Genomic DNA, 16,654 nt, shown 5'->3' with positions numbered 1-16,654 from the left:
CCATGCAAAACAGAAAACAAAGAAAAAGAAACTAAATGGTAATTGTTAATAAGACCAGCCGAGATAAATCTCGAGAATATTAGGGTTAAACTCAAGGAAAATTGTGTGTAACATAAACCAATAGGCTATCGTAGACGATGTGCTACACTAGGGCTCGGATGAGGTACACACTAATGCCCTATGTTCCAACGTACTACACACCACGTGCTGAGCTCCAACATGGTGCACATTGCATTCCAGTGCACTCCGACTGAGGAGCAGGTACACATCATTGCTGACCTTTCTTCTCTACTCTACTCCCCGGAGAAAGGAGTGGATACCTTCCCTTCATCAAATGTATATAAGTTTTTATATGTTAGGGTTAGTGTTACAAACTGCTATGTTGGTGTCTAGACGATATGATTTTGTAGATGAAAATTTGTATGTTAGGGTTACCTTTCCAAATTTTAGGGTTAGTGTCTAAAGGATGTGATCTTGTAGATGAAATTTTGCATGTTAGGTTTAGTGTTTATAGGATGTTAGAGTTAGTGTTACTAGATAGTACGTATATATGTAAGAAATGGTTTTGTTGTGGTATTTTAGAAATATTTCTCACATATAGTCGATGGATATGGAGTTTTGTGGTTTTCTCCAAGTTGCGAGTCATCCCACCAATGCATCACGGGCCAATGTTCTTTCTCAATGAGTACTACCCACAAAGAACCTATGTGAGCCCCCCGCAAAAAAAAAAGAACCTATGTGAGCTACATGTTTGATACGGTTTGTAACAGACAACCAGCACAAGACGCAAAGAGACAACCAACACAAGATGCAAAGAGGCAACCAACACAAGATGCAAAGAGACAACCAGCACAAGATGCAAAGAGGCAACCAACACAAGACGCAAAGAGGCAACACTCAATAACTTGCACCTCCCTTTGAAAACAAAACTCTGAGTATACGTGCACATTTCTTGATCAATTCGACTGGAGCAGTATACAAAATCAATACTATACATGACATGCATGTTGTGTCGAAAGGAAAATCAATATGACAACAATAGCATGTAACAGCCGATATCTTTATTTTAGCCCACTATATCAGGATCTTACAGACAACCAACACAAGAGTACGCAAAGAGGCAACGTTCAATAACTTGAACCTCCCTTTGAAAACAAAACTCAGAGTGATTGTGCACATTTCTTGATCAATTCGATTGGAGCAGTATACAAAATCAATACGATACATGACATGTTGTGCCAAAAGGAAAAACAATATATGACAACAATAGTATGTAACAGCCGAGATCTTTATTCTAGCCCACTATATCAGGATCATACAGGCGGTGCGGTTTTTGCAAAAGATGCCCGGGTTCATGAATCGGGTGCTCTAGGGTTGCTCCTGTAGCTAAGGAAGGTAAGACAGTTCCACAGTCGCTTCCCTAGCTGCCGCAGCATGAGTTGGACCAGTCCGGAGCGCATAGACGCCATTTATTGCGGGGAGGATCATGAATCTTGCGCGGAGGGTAGCTCTTGGAACTGAGCATCTAGTTTCCGTAAACCTCTCTGTTGGGAGAATGATCCTGTAGCAAAGGATCTGAAAGTGCAACGCCACAGAGTATGTTAGGGTGCTAATATGATCAGTAGCAAGAAGATGTGCATAACGCATGCATGCATGCTGACAGTACATAAGTACTCCCTCCATTTCTAAATATAAGTCTTTTAGAGATTTCAATATGGATTATATACGGAGCAAAATGAGTGAATCTACACACTAAACTATGTCTATATACATCCGTATGTAGTTCGTATTGAAATCTCTATAAAGACTTATATTTAGAAACGGATGGAGTAGCAAGAAGAACATGTGTGACCCCGCAAGAAGAAGTGTGTAATGCCTACATGCATGTTGAGAGGAGATATCTGGGTGCATACCTGCAGGAGCGGCCGGAGTGTCCCTGGCTTGAGAAGCAGGAGCATCATGGACAGTTCCTGGCTTGAGTAGCACCAGCTGGAATGCCATTGATTCTCACTAGCAGCTAGTTAGTCTGAGGAAAGCTTAATTAGTTGATCAATCAGTAGACCGTACTTCTGTCAAGAGGAAATTGATGTGTGATTACTGTCTCCAAACAAGCTGCTTATATATCCCAGCTTAGCGACCCGTCACAGTGAAGTGAACCAAAACCCTACAACGTGCCCTCATTGAGTCAAAACAGCGAGTGAAGAAATAAGTAAACATGGTAAAAGAGAGGAACGCAGCCGTTCAAACCGACATGCGAAGACGAAGACTATACTTGAGCACCTCAGACCACACCCGTCAAAGAATAGAAACAATACCGTACTCAGATAAAAGAATTCTGGCATAGTGCGGAGAAACACCAGGTGGAGAGAGTTCTGTTCATTGGTTGGCACTCGGGTGACCGTGCAAATTAGGAGGACAGATATCATTTTTGGAGGTGTTATTGCTCCATTCAGTTTCGTATGTCATCTGATCTTTCATACCGGATTCATATTTTAAGTTTTATGTTTGACGAGGGAGCACAACAAAAAGGGATGACCTCGTAAGAGTGGTTAAGTCCACAAGACGGAGCAAGGCTTTCAAGAGCAACTTTCACAAACCTTTTCACAAAAGCAGAAGTTCCCATGTATGTCGAAGCCCCTGGACTATATACCCTTCATTTTTAAAAAATCGTGCATGTTTCAATAAGGATTCTTTTAGGTTACAACTAGTGTTCAAATAGTTTAAGCCGAGCTATGATATAAATCTGAGTGGAACTCGAACTAGTAGGAAATACACTGAAACTATGCAAAAAAATCTGTATGAAATAATAATAAAAACATAGCAAAACTCATTGAAAGTGATATCAAACATACATAAATAGCTCGAATGAAACTTGAACCACTGTGAAATGCAAACACGTACCAAAACTTCAATGAAACCATAAGAAACTTGCATCGACAAATAAAATGGTTTCAAAAAGTTCCAAAAATTAATATCTCATTCGAGTAACAGGATATGAAAATTGTATGTTCAAAAAATCATTGAAACATGTACCAAAATTGGAAACCATGACACCACAACAGAAGACACTGAAAGTTATATGAAACTTTGCATCGATAAAATTGGTTCAGAAAGTTCAATTCTACAATCAAAATATGACAATTTTAGATTTTGTGATCATATTGAACACTGCTCTTCTTTTGGAAGATCTCGTCTAGATAAACACAATTAATGGGGAAAATGGATCTACATTGATGATTTAAACTACATGACCATTTTTAAGTTTGAACAAAAAATGTGCATGGATGAATGGATGGGAGGCAGAGAGTTGGATTGTGTGTTGGTTTCTAAAATATGGTGTTTGGACATTCCATACAAAGTAAATAAATTAAATGCATAGAGTAATGGATGGGAGGGAGAGAAGTGCATTGCGGGTTGATTTCTATAAATCCCATGATTCTAAATGTAAACAAATGCATGAAAAGGATCACATGGATCTCGAAGTGTTTGGGACCCTTAGGGCATCTACAGCCAGACTTACGAAATCCGACCCCCTAAAAGGCCCGCAGACACGCCTGATCAGTGACTGGGCATGTCTGTTTTGAGCCTCTATTTGTCCGTACATGCAGTAACACTTCTCATTTTCTTTCTCATATGTCCAGTCACTTGCACATAATTGATGGAGATAAAGAGAGAGAAGGAAAGAAAAAAGAAAGAAAAAAAGTGGTTCAGGGTGGGCCACATCCTATGTGGCAGACTGACCGGGCGCATTCAGGCACGTCCGCGAGCCCTCATATCCTCCCTATAATTGTCGTCAATATAAGGGTTCACGGACAGCCCGGACGTATAGGGATGATATGAAGGGTCCGGTTGGGTCATTTTTTTCCCTCCCTCTCGTGTCCGGTCATTGACCGGTCACGTCAGCGGACATTTGAGGAGGATTTGATGATGCTGGTTGTAGTTGCTCTTAGATAGTCCTTGGAGGCTTGGACTTTCTCATACATGTGGGAAACCTCCTTGACCTTCCGAGCCTCCTTTTCTTATATTGGTAAGATCCTTTGGACAACCAATGCCTTTGGCATCTACACGACACATTCCTCTTTCAATCTCCAATCCGAGGGGTCGATTTGCACCAATTTCAAGATCTTGGTTTGCATGTCTCAACTAAAAAAAGAATAACATGTCTCGGGTCCAGTGAGCAACAAGTTCTTTGTTACTCAATTTTGACAGGCTTTGCCGCGGGAATCAGCTCACACGTTGTGGATGTTGAATTACTATTTCAGTCCCCCTTTCTGCCAGGGAGCTTGAAACCGTCAACACATCTCTTCATCCAATGTCATATAGCCAATAGCATATAGGAGGAGATCACCGGCTAGCCATGGCATCATGCCTTTCCGCCAAAATTGTTTCATTGCATTCGGGGGTAAAGTGTAGGATGTCGTGGCATGGAAGACGGGTTCCCTGCCCCTCATCGTGTTGTGGGAGATCTTGTTGGAGCGGAACTACCTCGTCTTGAAGAAGCAGATCTCGCCAGTCTATAGCTTCATCGCTTGCATTGTTGACTAAGTCCATTGATAAGGGTGTGAGGGTGGCAAATCTTGAGATTCTGTTCTAGGACCACCTCAACGGGAGAAGCAGAACATAGGCTTGGACCCCGTTGATGTATAGTCTACTCATTGTCTTTCTAGTACTTATATCCGCACGCATACGTGGTCCTCGTGTGGTAAAGATTGTCAATACCGATGGTTAACCAATTATTAGCGAATAACCCAACACATGTAACATGTTTTTGCGTATGATTCTGTAGTAGTGAAACTATTTTGTTTTTTCATGAAAATTGAAACTGCAACATGCATTCTCATAAGGCGCACCGAGTCCTCCTATTGGGATTCTTAGCTGGTCGTTGTGTTTTTGGACGATTCATTATCTGATGCCGATGATATCATGTCCCTTGTCATAGATCTGCCCTGTTCGTGTAAAGCCCCAATGGTAAACGCTAGTAGTCGAGTGATTTTACGTGAAATTTTTAGTCGAGGGGATGTAACATCAGCAGACTAGGGAGTCTTAAGCACAGAACATAAAGACACACGATCTCTACCTAGGTTCAACCCCCGATGCGGGTAAATGCCCCACTTCCTGCCTTTCTTTTTACTTATATATGTGGAGAATATCGAGAGTTACAATGCATGGTGGGGACCCGACGAGTTATGATGATGATGGGCATTCGAGTGTGAAGCGCCGGAATTCTGCTACATGGTGTAGGTTAAATCTATGGAGAGGAAGAGCTCCCCTTCTAGGATGCCCCTAGTATCCCTTATACATCAGAAGTTATGGAAAGCTCCATGTTGGTGCGATGTGGCTTACAGGGGTAGGAGTCAGACACGGTATCAGTATGCACCACATTTGACACTTTCCTTAAATTTTGTAGAGTGTTCTCTAGTTCCCTTGATGTCGGTATGATCTTAAGACTCCTCCTTTGCAGTAGCGCTTCTCCTAATGCTGGTGCGGTATCTTTGGACCTTTGTGGGTTCCACTTGAGTGGCGATGTGAGGCAGGCCGATAGGTAATTTGACTTATATATCACCGACACTCATCCTGTCTTATGGGAGACCCTTTTGGAGCGGAACCATCATGAATTCGAGAGCCAGATCTTGCTAGTCCATAGCATCGTCGCTCTCATGGTGGCGCAAAATAATAAGCATAAACATGATATTTGATCAACCCAGTGATGCACATAGTCATACCAATAATTGTACGTCGATTTCATTGTGTCCATACATCTAAGATCCCAACACACAGTAAATCACTTGGGTAATATTCCACGTTATGCAGAATGCCCATGAACACCCAAGTAATAAATGTCAAGCTACCGAGAACTGCAATAAGAATTCGGACACATTGTTGAGAGTAAATCTATTCCACAAAACAATACCGAGATAGCTAGAAAACTCACTTTTTATCCTCAGTGAGACGAGCCAAGAAAGTATACCAAGGGGAACAAGTTCTTTAATCTTCTTTGTCACCAGGTTAATCATACTGCCCCTCTGTCTACTTCATCTAATACACACTGTTTTCTTCCTTTTTTTTTGCACAAACATTGTTCTCATTATTATCCCCTCACTGTAACTTGTCCATAATTAGACTAGTAGTGCAGAGATCCAATACACATTGACAAACCAATCTTACAATCAAAATGAACAACAGTATATGAAATTTGCCTAGAAAAATATTTGAAATTATTCAACTCATGACAAAATATCCATCACAAAACCACATAGATAATCATATTCATATGTTGCAGCTCACATAATGTATACATAAAAAAACATACAAAGAGAGATTTATACATATTTAGTACTATAAACCCATAGTCCGGGAGGTGGGACCACTCGAACCTCATCAGGTACAGGGTGATGGTGATATTGCTAAAGTTGGGCAATGAATTCCTCCTTCGACTGGATGGCGAAGAAACAATATTTCTTCCATAAAAAAATCTAAAGATGTTATATATAGATGAAGGCCTCGGCCGAGAAGCATCCGAAGAAACCCTAGGGGAGGCTCGCGCCACGACGGTGCACGGACCCTTGGTGGGTCCCATCGGGATGCCCTATGGCAAGCCTTCGTGATCCTTCCTGAGAGGAGTAATCGCCCACAGGATCATGAATTTTGTGTCGAGGAAAACTGGTGGAACTGCCAAGCTTCGGCTTGACGGCCAGATCGGCCTCAACTGCACCATCAAGGCGTCCTATGTGGTTAGGACTTGGAAGGTGCTCAAGATCTGAAACTGCAACGCCACGGATTATTATCACACTGTTGGGGGCGCGAAAAGATGTGGATAATGTATGCATGCAGGCTGAGAGTAGATAAGTAGCTGATTGCATACCTTCGGGAGCGGGTGGAGTGTCCCCGACTTGATCGGCCGGAGGATCATCGGTAGGATCAGGAATCTGCTGCGGAGGGTCGCTCCTGGAACTGCTAAGAGAAGAGGGAAGATAGCTCCACAGTCGCTTCATGAGTGACTCCAGCCGGGATGCCATTGATCCTCACTAAGTCACTAGCCAGCTAGGCAAAGGACAGCTTAATTAGTTGATCACTAGTGTACCTCCTTCTGTGAAGAGGAGATTGATGCGTGGTGACTGCCTCCAAACTGCAGGTTCTTGTGTCGATACTTATAATATCCAAATCTCACCGAGCACTGCGTACGTGTGTTTAATTGTCGAGCGAAAATGACGAATAAATAAAATAATTTAAGACAGAGAATTGAAGGAGAGGAATACGCGGCCGTTCAAACCACCGTGTGAGAAGACGATGACTGCGCTTCAGATCACACCCGTCAACCAAAGAATAAAAAGACGACCATATGCACTTCAGACAAAAATTGTGGCCCTGGGCGGAGAGAAACCACGGACAGTTGATCGGGACGGATCTCGTTTTCAGATTTTGACTTTCTGGTAAAACAAAAACTGCAATGACGCGGAGCAGAAAGTGGGGACCTCATCCGAGTGGTTAAGTTCATATATAAGACAGAGTGTTGGTAATTTACATGAGTATCAGATGGAAAATTTGGGGTTTAACTCATGGTTTTACCCCTAATTTAAGTGGCAATTCAAGTTTTGGTGCCTGGTTAATTGTGTGTTCTAACGATGGCAATTCAAGGTTTGGTGCCTGCAGGTTAAACTCGTTATGTTAATCATGAGAACACAGCTGACACCTCTGAAAGACTTGTTTCTTGGTATGTTGATTTTTGTCAAAATCAGGATTGTAACATTTATAAATTTGTCCGTTTAGACGTAGATTGATTGGTGCTATGCCTGAGCAATGGGCAGAAGTTGTTGATCGGGCCAGGAACTTGCAGCTTACGGATGACCCCTGACAGTATTGCAAATCTTGATCGAACCTATATTTGCCTCTTGTGGGAAGGCTGGCTATAGATTTCTTGGAGGTCGTTATCTAAAAATCAAGTTTTCTCTACAAAATCTATGTACAGGTGGTTAGAACGAAACATCACGGGGCTGAATAACAAACTGAGTTCGGAGGCTCCTGTACCGCTCAAGATCAAAAACATTATGTGGCAATCATTCCAAAATGCTATTCAGACAAGAGACAATATGAAAGGGAAAAAAACGGCAGTGGCCGTGTAATCCTGCATGCTCCTTTTGCAATGAAGTGGAAACTGACAATCATCTTCTTCTTTTTTCTTTTACCCTGTTGCATGTTCAGTTTTGGGGTGTTTGAGCTGGTTGTTTACCTCTCAGTTTTTACATCAGCCCACTGAGACTTGGACAGTCAGGAACAAAGTGACCTTATTTTTTAAAAGATCCATATTGCCTGACTTTTCATTGATTTAGTAGAAGAGAGGGTACAAAAAAGGCTAGCTGATCAATCGATCAGGAGCGAGACTGCAAAAAACTATGGGCTTATAGAAAATTGCCCCTAGCACAAAAAATACAGAGTGGCGATCTCTCACGTCAGGTCCCTGAATGGGGGCTCAATGCATTTTGCTCCGGCGAGTGGCCATTGCTCCATGTCACTTCTGGCTGCGCCGAGGATGTCGTTGCTGCTCGGCTGCTTTCCCTTGAACGTGCAGCAGTTTCGTTCCAGCCATATGCGCCACAGGATCAGGGCCGTTAGTAACAGCGTCCCCTTCCTGTTGCCCGGCTCTGTGCTCATATTGTTCGAACTCCGCTCGAGATAGTGTACACTGTGTGTTCTTTTTTTATGTACTCCCTCCGTAAACTAATATAAGAGCGTTTAGAATACTAAAGTAGTGATCTAAATGCTCTTATATTAGTTTACAGAGAGAGTACTGGACAAGGCTGCTGAAGATCGAAGACCGTGAGAGAGTACAAGGTGAAATACAGAAGGTGATGCAGACTGCGAAAGTGCTTGCTGGCCAGAGCATGGCACGAGGAAGCGTTCTTCGCGTTGCCGATGACTGATTCTTGGTGGCTTCTCCTCATTCCCGGAACCTTGCGCGCTGTAGTTGGCTGATGTAGTTTCCCTCATTCCTTGTTATACTTTTGGAGTTTTGCCTTTGGTTTATATATATACCCCTGCGTGGGTTCTGCTATGATGCTTTTTTTAGAACTACGGTAGAAGGTTTTCGCTCGGGTGTTTTGACGGCGAGCACTCGCAGCAGGTTTACTTCTATTGCCCCAACTCGCTTTCCCCTTTCCTTGTCTCCTTAGTTTGCTTCTCAGTTGGCCTGATGTAAGAAAACAATGTTCTTTCCGTTGAGCAATTAATGGAAAGGGGTTCATCGGTTTGAAAAAAAGTAGAGGCCATCACCCACATCACTGATCCTCTTTTACCCAGGCTGATTTACAGAGAACAAATGTGAGTTATAACCTTGCGGGTATTATTCTTTCTTGAGTTGACAGCCTTACAGGTTTGATATGATAGGCAACAAACATCTAGGAGTACGATGCAAAGCAGCAAAGTTCAATAACACCGCACACCTTTGTTTTGAGCGCGCACATTTCTTGATCAATTCGACTGGAGCAGCATACAAAATGAATACCCCTATTTATGACAGTGCTAGTACTACTATGCAACAGCCGAGATCTTGATTCCAGCACACCGTATCAGGATCTTACAGGCTGCGCCTTTCTTCTCCAAGGATGTCCGGGTTCATGACTCGGGTGGTTAGGAAACATTCTTGAGCTCCCAAGATAGTTCCACGGTCGCTTCCCCTTCTGCGACACGAGGGAGCGTGGCATGGGCGCCATTAATCTGCGGGGAGGTTACGAATTACGTGCCCAGGGAAGCTTTTGGAGGAACTGGTAAGCATCTGGTTTCCGCCAACCATGTTGTCAGCCAGAGTGGGCTCAAGTGTGCTCCATGAACCATCTGGACGTCCTCCTCCTAGGTGTTCAGGGCCTTGGAGGAGGTGCTCAGCACCATCTGAAACTGCAATGCCATGGAGTATGTTAGCGCTCACGGATATGATCAATAGCAATGAGTAACATGCATGCTGAGAGTAGATAATTGAGTGCACTGCATACCGGCGGGAGCGGGTGGAGGCTGACGAACCACGGCTTGAGCAGCTGGAGAAGCCGGAGCATCATCGACAGTTCCTGGCTTGAGTAGCACCAGCAGCGGGGATGCCATTGATTCCCACTACCAGCTACCTCGCTTAGGAAAAGGTCAGCTTAATTAGTCGATCGAGCAGTAATATGCGGTTCTGTCACTGATGACTGCCCACAAACTAGCCGCTTATTTATGCAAGTTAAGCTCAACCAGGAACCCAGCTTAGTTTCCTCAGTAAACTACCACACGCCTTCAACGAGTCAAAAGGACGAACAAATAGTACATAACTAGAGAGGGAAAAAGAGAGGAACGCATCCGTTAATACCACCATGTGCACGCAGAGACAAAGACTGTACTACCTCAGACCACGCCCTTGGACCAAAGAGTAGAAATAATTGTGGCACTAGCACAGTTTTGCTCACTGGTGGGCACTGGGGTGACCGTGCAGATTAAGTCGGATGTCTTTTTCAAGAGTTGCTAGCTATTGCTCACTCCATAAGAATATTTTCAAGGTCTCAATCATCCGAGCTTAACCTACCAGACTCATATTTATATTTCGTTTTGCTGGCAAAACAAGTCGAGGACGGAGGCAGAGCAAGGAGAGGCGACCTCGTCAAAGTTTAGAAGAGACATGAGACAGAGGATGGCCTATATGCTTCCTTTCTTGCGCCAAGGCTCAATATGTTCTTCCCGGACTGCGTCCAAGACATGCTTAGGTGCACATGGGCGCCATCATGTCTCCCTAATTTCTGGGCAAAACTTCAAGGCAAGTCCAGCGGCTAATTTGGATGGAATTTGCTGCTACGGCTTGGGCTCTTTGGAATGTTTGAAACAAAGCTTTGATACAAAGCAAATTTGTTAGGCATCCAACTGACAGAAAAACTATGTTTCTTCCTTGTAAGCCGGTATCCCCAGCAAAACATGTTGCTTTCAGCCGGCTTTATAAAAAGGTTGTTAATTAGCAGGACTATCTGTTACTTTCTCAGTCTGAATCCTCGAGTCAAAAAGAGTCAGTCAACGGTCTACAAGGATGTCGCGACCATTTAGCAATCGTCAGGACCCCGTGTTTCTCTAGTTGACTCTGCAGAACAATCTTCACCTAGTGTACTTCTTTCAAATCGCTCGATGCCCATCGTGTAACAATGATGATTAGTACCTTGAGATATACCATCATCCAATGCGTCTTATACTACGTTTCCCAAATAATCCAACAGCAACCTGACAAGGGACAACTTGCTAGGAATCCCATATTGTAAGTCCAAGTGGAGTGCCAACAACCGCTTCCAGCTGAATCAAGGGTCGCCAGCAGGCACATACAACAAATTAATCACGCGCTCATATGCACCTGCCCTGTTAATTTCCGCATTACCGTTAAACTGGAAGTATGTGTGCTAATATATTAATTGCCAGAGATAGTACGCTCCGGGTTGCAGAGATCATCTGCTTTGGCGGGACAGGACCCCAACCAAACCATTTGTTCTATGCCCTGGAAGCTAGCTCATGACTTGCAACAATGACCTGCAGATATCATTGCTGGAAGACTGGAACAATGATTTGCAAATATCATTATTGAGTTTCAGGCAGATTTTCCAGATGGTCCAAAATCCATTTGTTCTGGTGTTGCATACCTTACCTGCTCCTCCGTCCGTAGCATCCAGCACGGTCGCATTGCCGCACATTATGATATCATAGCTTGCTGCTCCAATCCTCTACTATTTAAAGTGGGTGAGGTACTGCAACACACCCCGTAATTAAACATCCTCTTGCAAAGCTAGAGCTTCCATCGATCTCGATAGCTGAGTAATGGTGTCTTCAAGTGCCTTTTTGTTTCCAGGCCTCTATCGTTTTCTCTGCCTCTTCTTGGGCTTCTTCTGCAGCCTGCCATTACTAGGCATCTGCGATGAATCAGAGAGCGATAGGCAAGCCCTCCTCTGCTTCAAGTCTGGGATCTCGGCACCCGCCGGAGTTCTAGCTTCATGGAGCAACGCGTCCATGGAATTCTGTGACTGGCATGGGATCACCTGCAGCGTGACACCATCCAGGCGTGTCGTTGCGCTGGACCTTGAATCCCAAGGCATCTCGGGCTCCATAGCGCCTTGCATCGCCAACCTCACTTGGCTGGCAAGGCTCCAGCTGTCTAACAACAGCTTCAGTGGTGGCCTGCCGTCGGAGCTTGGCCTCCTGAGCCGGCTCACCAACCTCAACCTCAGCATCAACGCTTTGGAAGGTAACATCCCGCCTGAACTCTCTGCGTGTTCCCAGCTCCAAATCGTGGGCTTGTGGAATAATTCCTTCCGTGGAGAGATCCCACCTACCCTTAGCCAATGCAAGCACCTTCAAGAGATTGACCTTAGCAACAACAAGCTCCAAGGAAGCATCCCTCCCGCTTTCGGAGACCTTCCTGCACTGCGCATACTAGTTCTCGCCAAAAACATGCTTACCGGCACCATACCACCGTCTTTCGGCAGTAGCTGTCATCTCACATACGTCGATCTCGGGATCAATGGTCTCGGAGGGGTAATCCCGGAGTCCTTGGCAAATAGCTCATCCCTTCAAGTACTTAGGCTTATGAGCAATAGTCTTACTGGAGAACTCCCAAAGGATCTTCTCAACACTTTGTCACTTGGTACCATTAGCCTCGAAGATAACAGTTTTGTTGGTTCAATACCCTCTATTACTGTCACATCTTCCCCTATTAAGCATCTTGATTTAGGGAATAACAATCTTTCAGGAAGAATACCTTCCTCAGTAGGGAACCTTTCCTCCCTAGTTTATCTTCGTCTTACAAACAATCATTTAGTTGGGAGCATCCCGGAGAGCTTAGGTTATATTCCAACACTAGAGACATTGACCTTGCATATGAACAACTTATCTGGGCCGGTTCCACCGTGTATCTTCAACATGTCATCTCTGAGAAGTCTCGCCATAGCAAATAACACACTTGTCGGAAGATTACCCTTCGACATCGGCTACACGCTCCCCAATATCCAGAACCTACTACTCTCACAAAATAGTTTTGATGGACCAATCCCAGCCTCTCTTCTCAAAGCTTACCACCTACGCTGGCTTTACCTGAATGGTAATAGCTTTACTGGATCCATACCATTTTTCGGCTCACTGCCAAATTTGGAGGAACTCGATTTGGGACACAACAAGCTAGAAGCAGATGACTGGGGCTTTGTCTCTTCACTATCTAATTGCTCCGGGTTGACCATGCTGGCCCTGGATGGGAACAATCTCAAAGGGAAATTGCCAAGTTCTATCGGCAACCTTTCGAACAGTCTCGAGTGTCTGTACCTAAGTAGTAACCAAATTTCTGGACCTATACCACCAGAGATTGGCAATCTTAAGAGCCTCAGTAGCTTGTACATGAATTACAATCTTCTCACCGGTAATATACCACCAACAATTGGGAAATTGCAGAACTTGGTCTATCTATCCTTTGCGCAAAACAGGCTTTCAAGTCAGATTCCAGATACTTTTAGCAATTTTGTCCAGCTGAGTATGCTGGAAATGGATCATAACAACTTTAGTGGAAGAATACCTGCAAGTATAGCACAGTGCACTCAACTGACCACACTCAACCTTGCTCACAACTCACTAGATGGGCATATACCAAGAGAAATCTTCAAACTCTCTACGCTTTCTGAAGAGTTGGACTTGTCAGACAACAACTTGTCTGGAGGAATGCCAGATGAAGTTGGCAATCTCATTCATCTGCAGAAAATCAACATGTCAAATAACAGGTTGTCTGGTAACATCCCATCAACTCTCAGCCAGTGTGTTGTTCTGGAGTATCTTGGGATGCAAAGCAACTTGTTTGCAGGAAGCATTCCACAATCATTTGCCAACTTAGTCAGCATAAAACAGATGGATGTTTCTAGGAACAATTTGTCTGGAAAAATTCCAGAGTTCCTCAAATCCATGAAATCACTGCAAGACCTCAATTTATCCTTCAACCATTTTGATGGAGCAGTTCCAACAGGCGGTGTTTTTGACATCGCTGGTGCAGTGTCAATCGAAGGAAATTATCATCTGTGTACAAGCATTCCAACAAGAGGTATGTCTCTTTGTTCAGCAGTGGTTGACAGGAAAAGAAAGCAGAAGCTACTGCTTCTAGTTCTACTGCTAACTGTTGTTGCCACTGCAATCCTTTTCTCATTAATTGCAACAATTTGTTTGAGGAAAAGGATGAAAACCAATCCCCATTTGCAACATGATAATGAGCAGATAAAGATAGAGAAGATAGCATATGAAAAGGTATCATATAAAGACTTGGTAAGGGCAACTGATAGATTTTCTTCAGCAAACTTAATTGGTTCTGGATCATTTGGAAGGGTTTATAAGGGCAGTCTGCAGTTTCAAGAAGATCAAGTTGCCATCAAGATTTTTGATCTTGACATTAATGGGGCACATCGGAGCTTCATAGCAGAGTGTGAAGCCCTAAGAAATGTTCGCCATCGGAATCTTGTAAAAATCATTACCTTATGCTCTTCAGTGGATCATACTGGGGCAGATTTCAAGGCCCTAGTGTTCCCATACATGCCAAATGGGAACCTAGAAATGTGGCTACATCTAAAAGACCCTGAAAATGGTGAAAGGAGTATTCTGACTTTAAGCCAAAGGACTAACATAGCCTTGGATGTAGCACTTGCTTTGGATTATCTTCACAACCAATGTGCACCTCCAGTTATACATTGCGACTTGAAGCCAACCAATATTCTTTTGGGTCTTGACATGGTTGCGTACGTCATTGACTTTGGCCTAGCAAGATTCTTGTTCAGGACAGAAAATGCACATCAAGATAGTTCAGCAACTTTGAGCCGCTTAAAAGGAACCATAGGATACATCCCACCAGGTGAGATAAGCTTATTTGCAAGATACTGGCTCTGTTTGTTCCTTATGGAGTTGTACAAATAATGATAATTGTTTAATTTTATTGTGTTTTTAAATGTAAATGCAGAGTATGGAATGAGCGAAGAGATATCAACCAAGGGTGATGTCTATAGTTTCGGGGTGCTTCTGTTGCAACTGATAACAGGGTGCAGTCCAACTGAAGAAAAATTTAATGATGGTATAAGCCTTCATGAATTTGTTGACAGAGCATTTACAAAGAATATTCACGAGGTTGTTGACCCCACAATGCTACATGATAACAGCAGTGCAACTGACATGATGAAGAATTGCGTTATTCCACTTTTAAGAATAGGCCTCTCTTGCTCCATGAAATCAGCCAAAGAGCGGCCAGATATGAGACGAGTTTCTACCGAGATCCTTAGAATAAAGCACATGGCCTCATACACATGCATGTCAGATGAAGCAAAGAATTGGCAGGAAAGTAGCTAGCAACAGAAGTTCATGTAAAGAAGAATAGTAATGTACTATCTTGTTTTTTCCTTTTCTGAATCCAGTTTGAGTCATTTCAGAGGTAGCTAATGCATCCATGTCAAATGGCTTTGCACAGTTTTGTTTCTGATAATGTATGTTTTTCATATCAGTTTTGCTAAAGCACATATAGATGTGCCATAAGTATTGCACATCTAAGTCCTATGTCATTGATCTTATGTGGAGATTCGTGTGGAAATTTTCTTTTGGGTTTTTTCTTTTCCTTTCCATACTTGATTCTGTCACTTAGATGTGCAATAACTATAGCACATCTAGATGTGCCCTAGACAAACCCCTTTTCATATCTATACAAAGTAGGAAACATGTCCTTTTAAGTTTTAATTTACAGCAAAGTTATCTACTCATTACATGGCGGAGTCAGGAGTGAAGGGCATAAATGGCACCTAAATATCTTATGTGGACAAGCAAGTTTCACTCAAGTAGATGACTCAACAAGAGCTCAAAAATAAATCAGTATTCCAAACCTGACTGTACAATGAATTTCTGAAACAAGGACTTCAATTCAGCAGACAGATCTCCCCTTCCCATCTTGTGCAAACCTTTGGACACTGTAACATAAGCAGAATGGTCAGGCCTGAGGCCCTTCTCCATCAACTCATACAGGACACTTCCTGCCTCGACGATCCTCCCCGACCTGTGCAACAGCTTGGCGAGCAGGCTGTAGTTCCTGTTCGTGGAGTGTGAATCCCTGGTGCTCATAGCCCTCACATAATCGCAAGCATCTTCGATTCTCCCAGTATAGAAGTACCCTTTGATGAAGGCTGTGTGGATTGTAATCCTCGGCGTCAGATTTTCTGAGAACAACTGATCGAGAATCTGCCTTGCCGAATCCATCTTCCCCGCCTTACAGGCGTGGTATGTGAGGATCTCGTACGTCAGTGAGTTCGGGATGTCGTCGTGGTCCGACCTCTCCATGGTCTCAACAAGGTCGCACGCTTCGGTGGCCCTGCCATTCTTCAGCAGGCACCCCAGGAGGTAGTTCCAGGAGTTGGCATTTGGGCCGCAGCTCCCCTTCCTCATTTCGTCGAACACCTCACGGGCGCCCCGGAAGTCACCAGCCTTGCACTTGGCGGCCAAGAGGACATTGTAGTAGCTCGCCCTCCTCGCCGTCTCCTCGATCACCCACACAACCGCGTCGAGCTCGCCGATCGAGGACAACGCCTTGACCAGCGAGAACACGCCGGACGCGCGGCACGGGCCACCGGCACCATCCAAAATCGTCAGAGTCGCACTCACCGCG

General features: G+C 43.9%; 2 protein-coding genes across 2 annotated transcripts; one reads left to right on the top strand and one right to left on the bottom strand.

Moving 5' to 3' along the window:
* The first annotated feature begins 9,989 nt into the window (after positions 1-9,989).
* LOC125527571 (receptor kinase-like protein Xa21) lies at positions 9,990-15,572 on the top strand. Its single transcript, XM_048692089.1, has 2 exons — positions 9,990-14,866; positions 14,972-15,572. The coding sequence occupies exons 1-2, from the start codon at positions 11,812-11,814 to the stop codon at positions 15,352-15,354; spliced, it is 3,438 nt and encodes a 1,145-aa protein (XP_048548046.1). The 5' UTR covers positions 9,990-11,811; the 3' UTR covers positions 15,355-15,572.
* A 115-nt stretch (positions 15,573-15,687) lies between these two features.
* Positions 15,688-16,641, bottom strand: LOC125527572 (pentatricopeptide repeat-containing protein At5g16420, mitochondrial-like; the record flags this gene model as incomplete). The annotated part of the gene is made up of 1 exon (XM_048692091.1): positions 15,688-16,641. A coding segment is annotated over one exon (777 nt), but the record flags the coding sequence as incomplete, so codon positions are not given.
* Positions 16,642-16,654: the final 13 nt, after the last annotated feature.

Source organism: Triticum urartu, unplaced genomic scaffold, assembly GCF_003073215.2.
Source record: "Triticum urartu cultivar G1812 unplaced genomic scaffold, Tu2.1 TuUngrouped_contig_4259, whole genome shotgun sequence".
NCBI classification, from domain to species: domain Eukaryota; kingdom Viridiplantae; phylum Streptophyta; class Magnoliopsida; order Poales; family Poaceae; genus Triticum; species Triticum urartu.
Note: the sequence above shows the minus strand (reverse complement) of the source record. Positions and strands in the feature narration are given on the sequence as shown.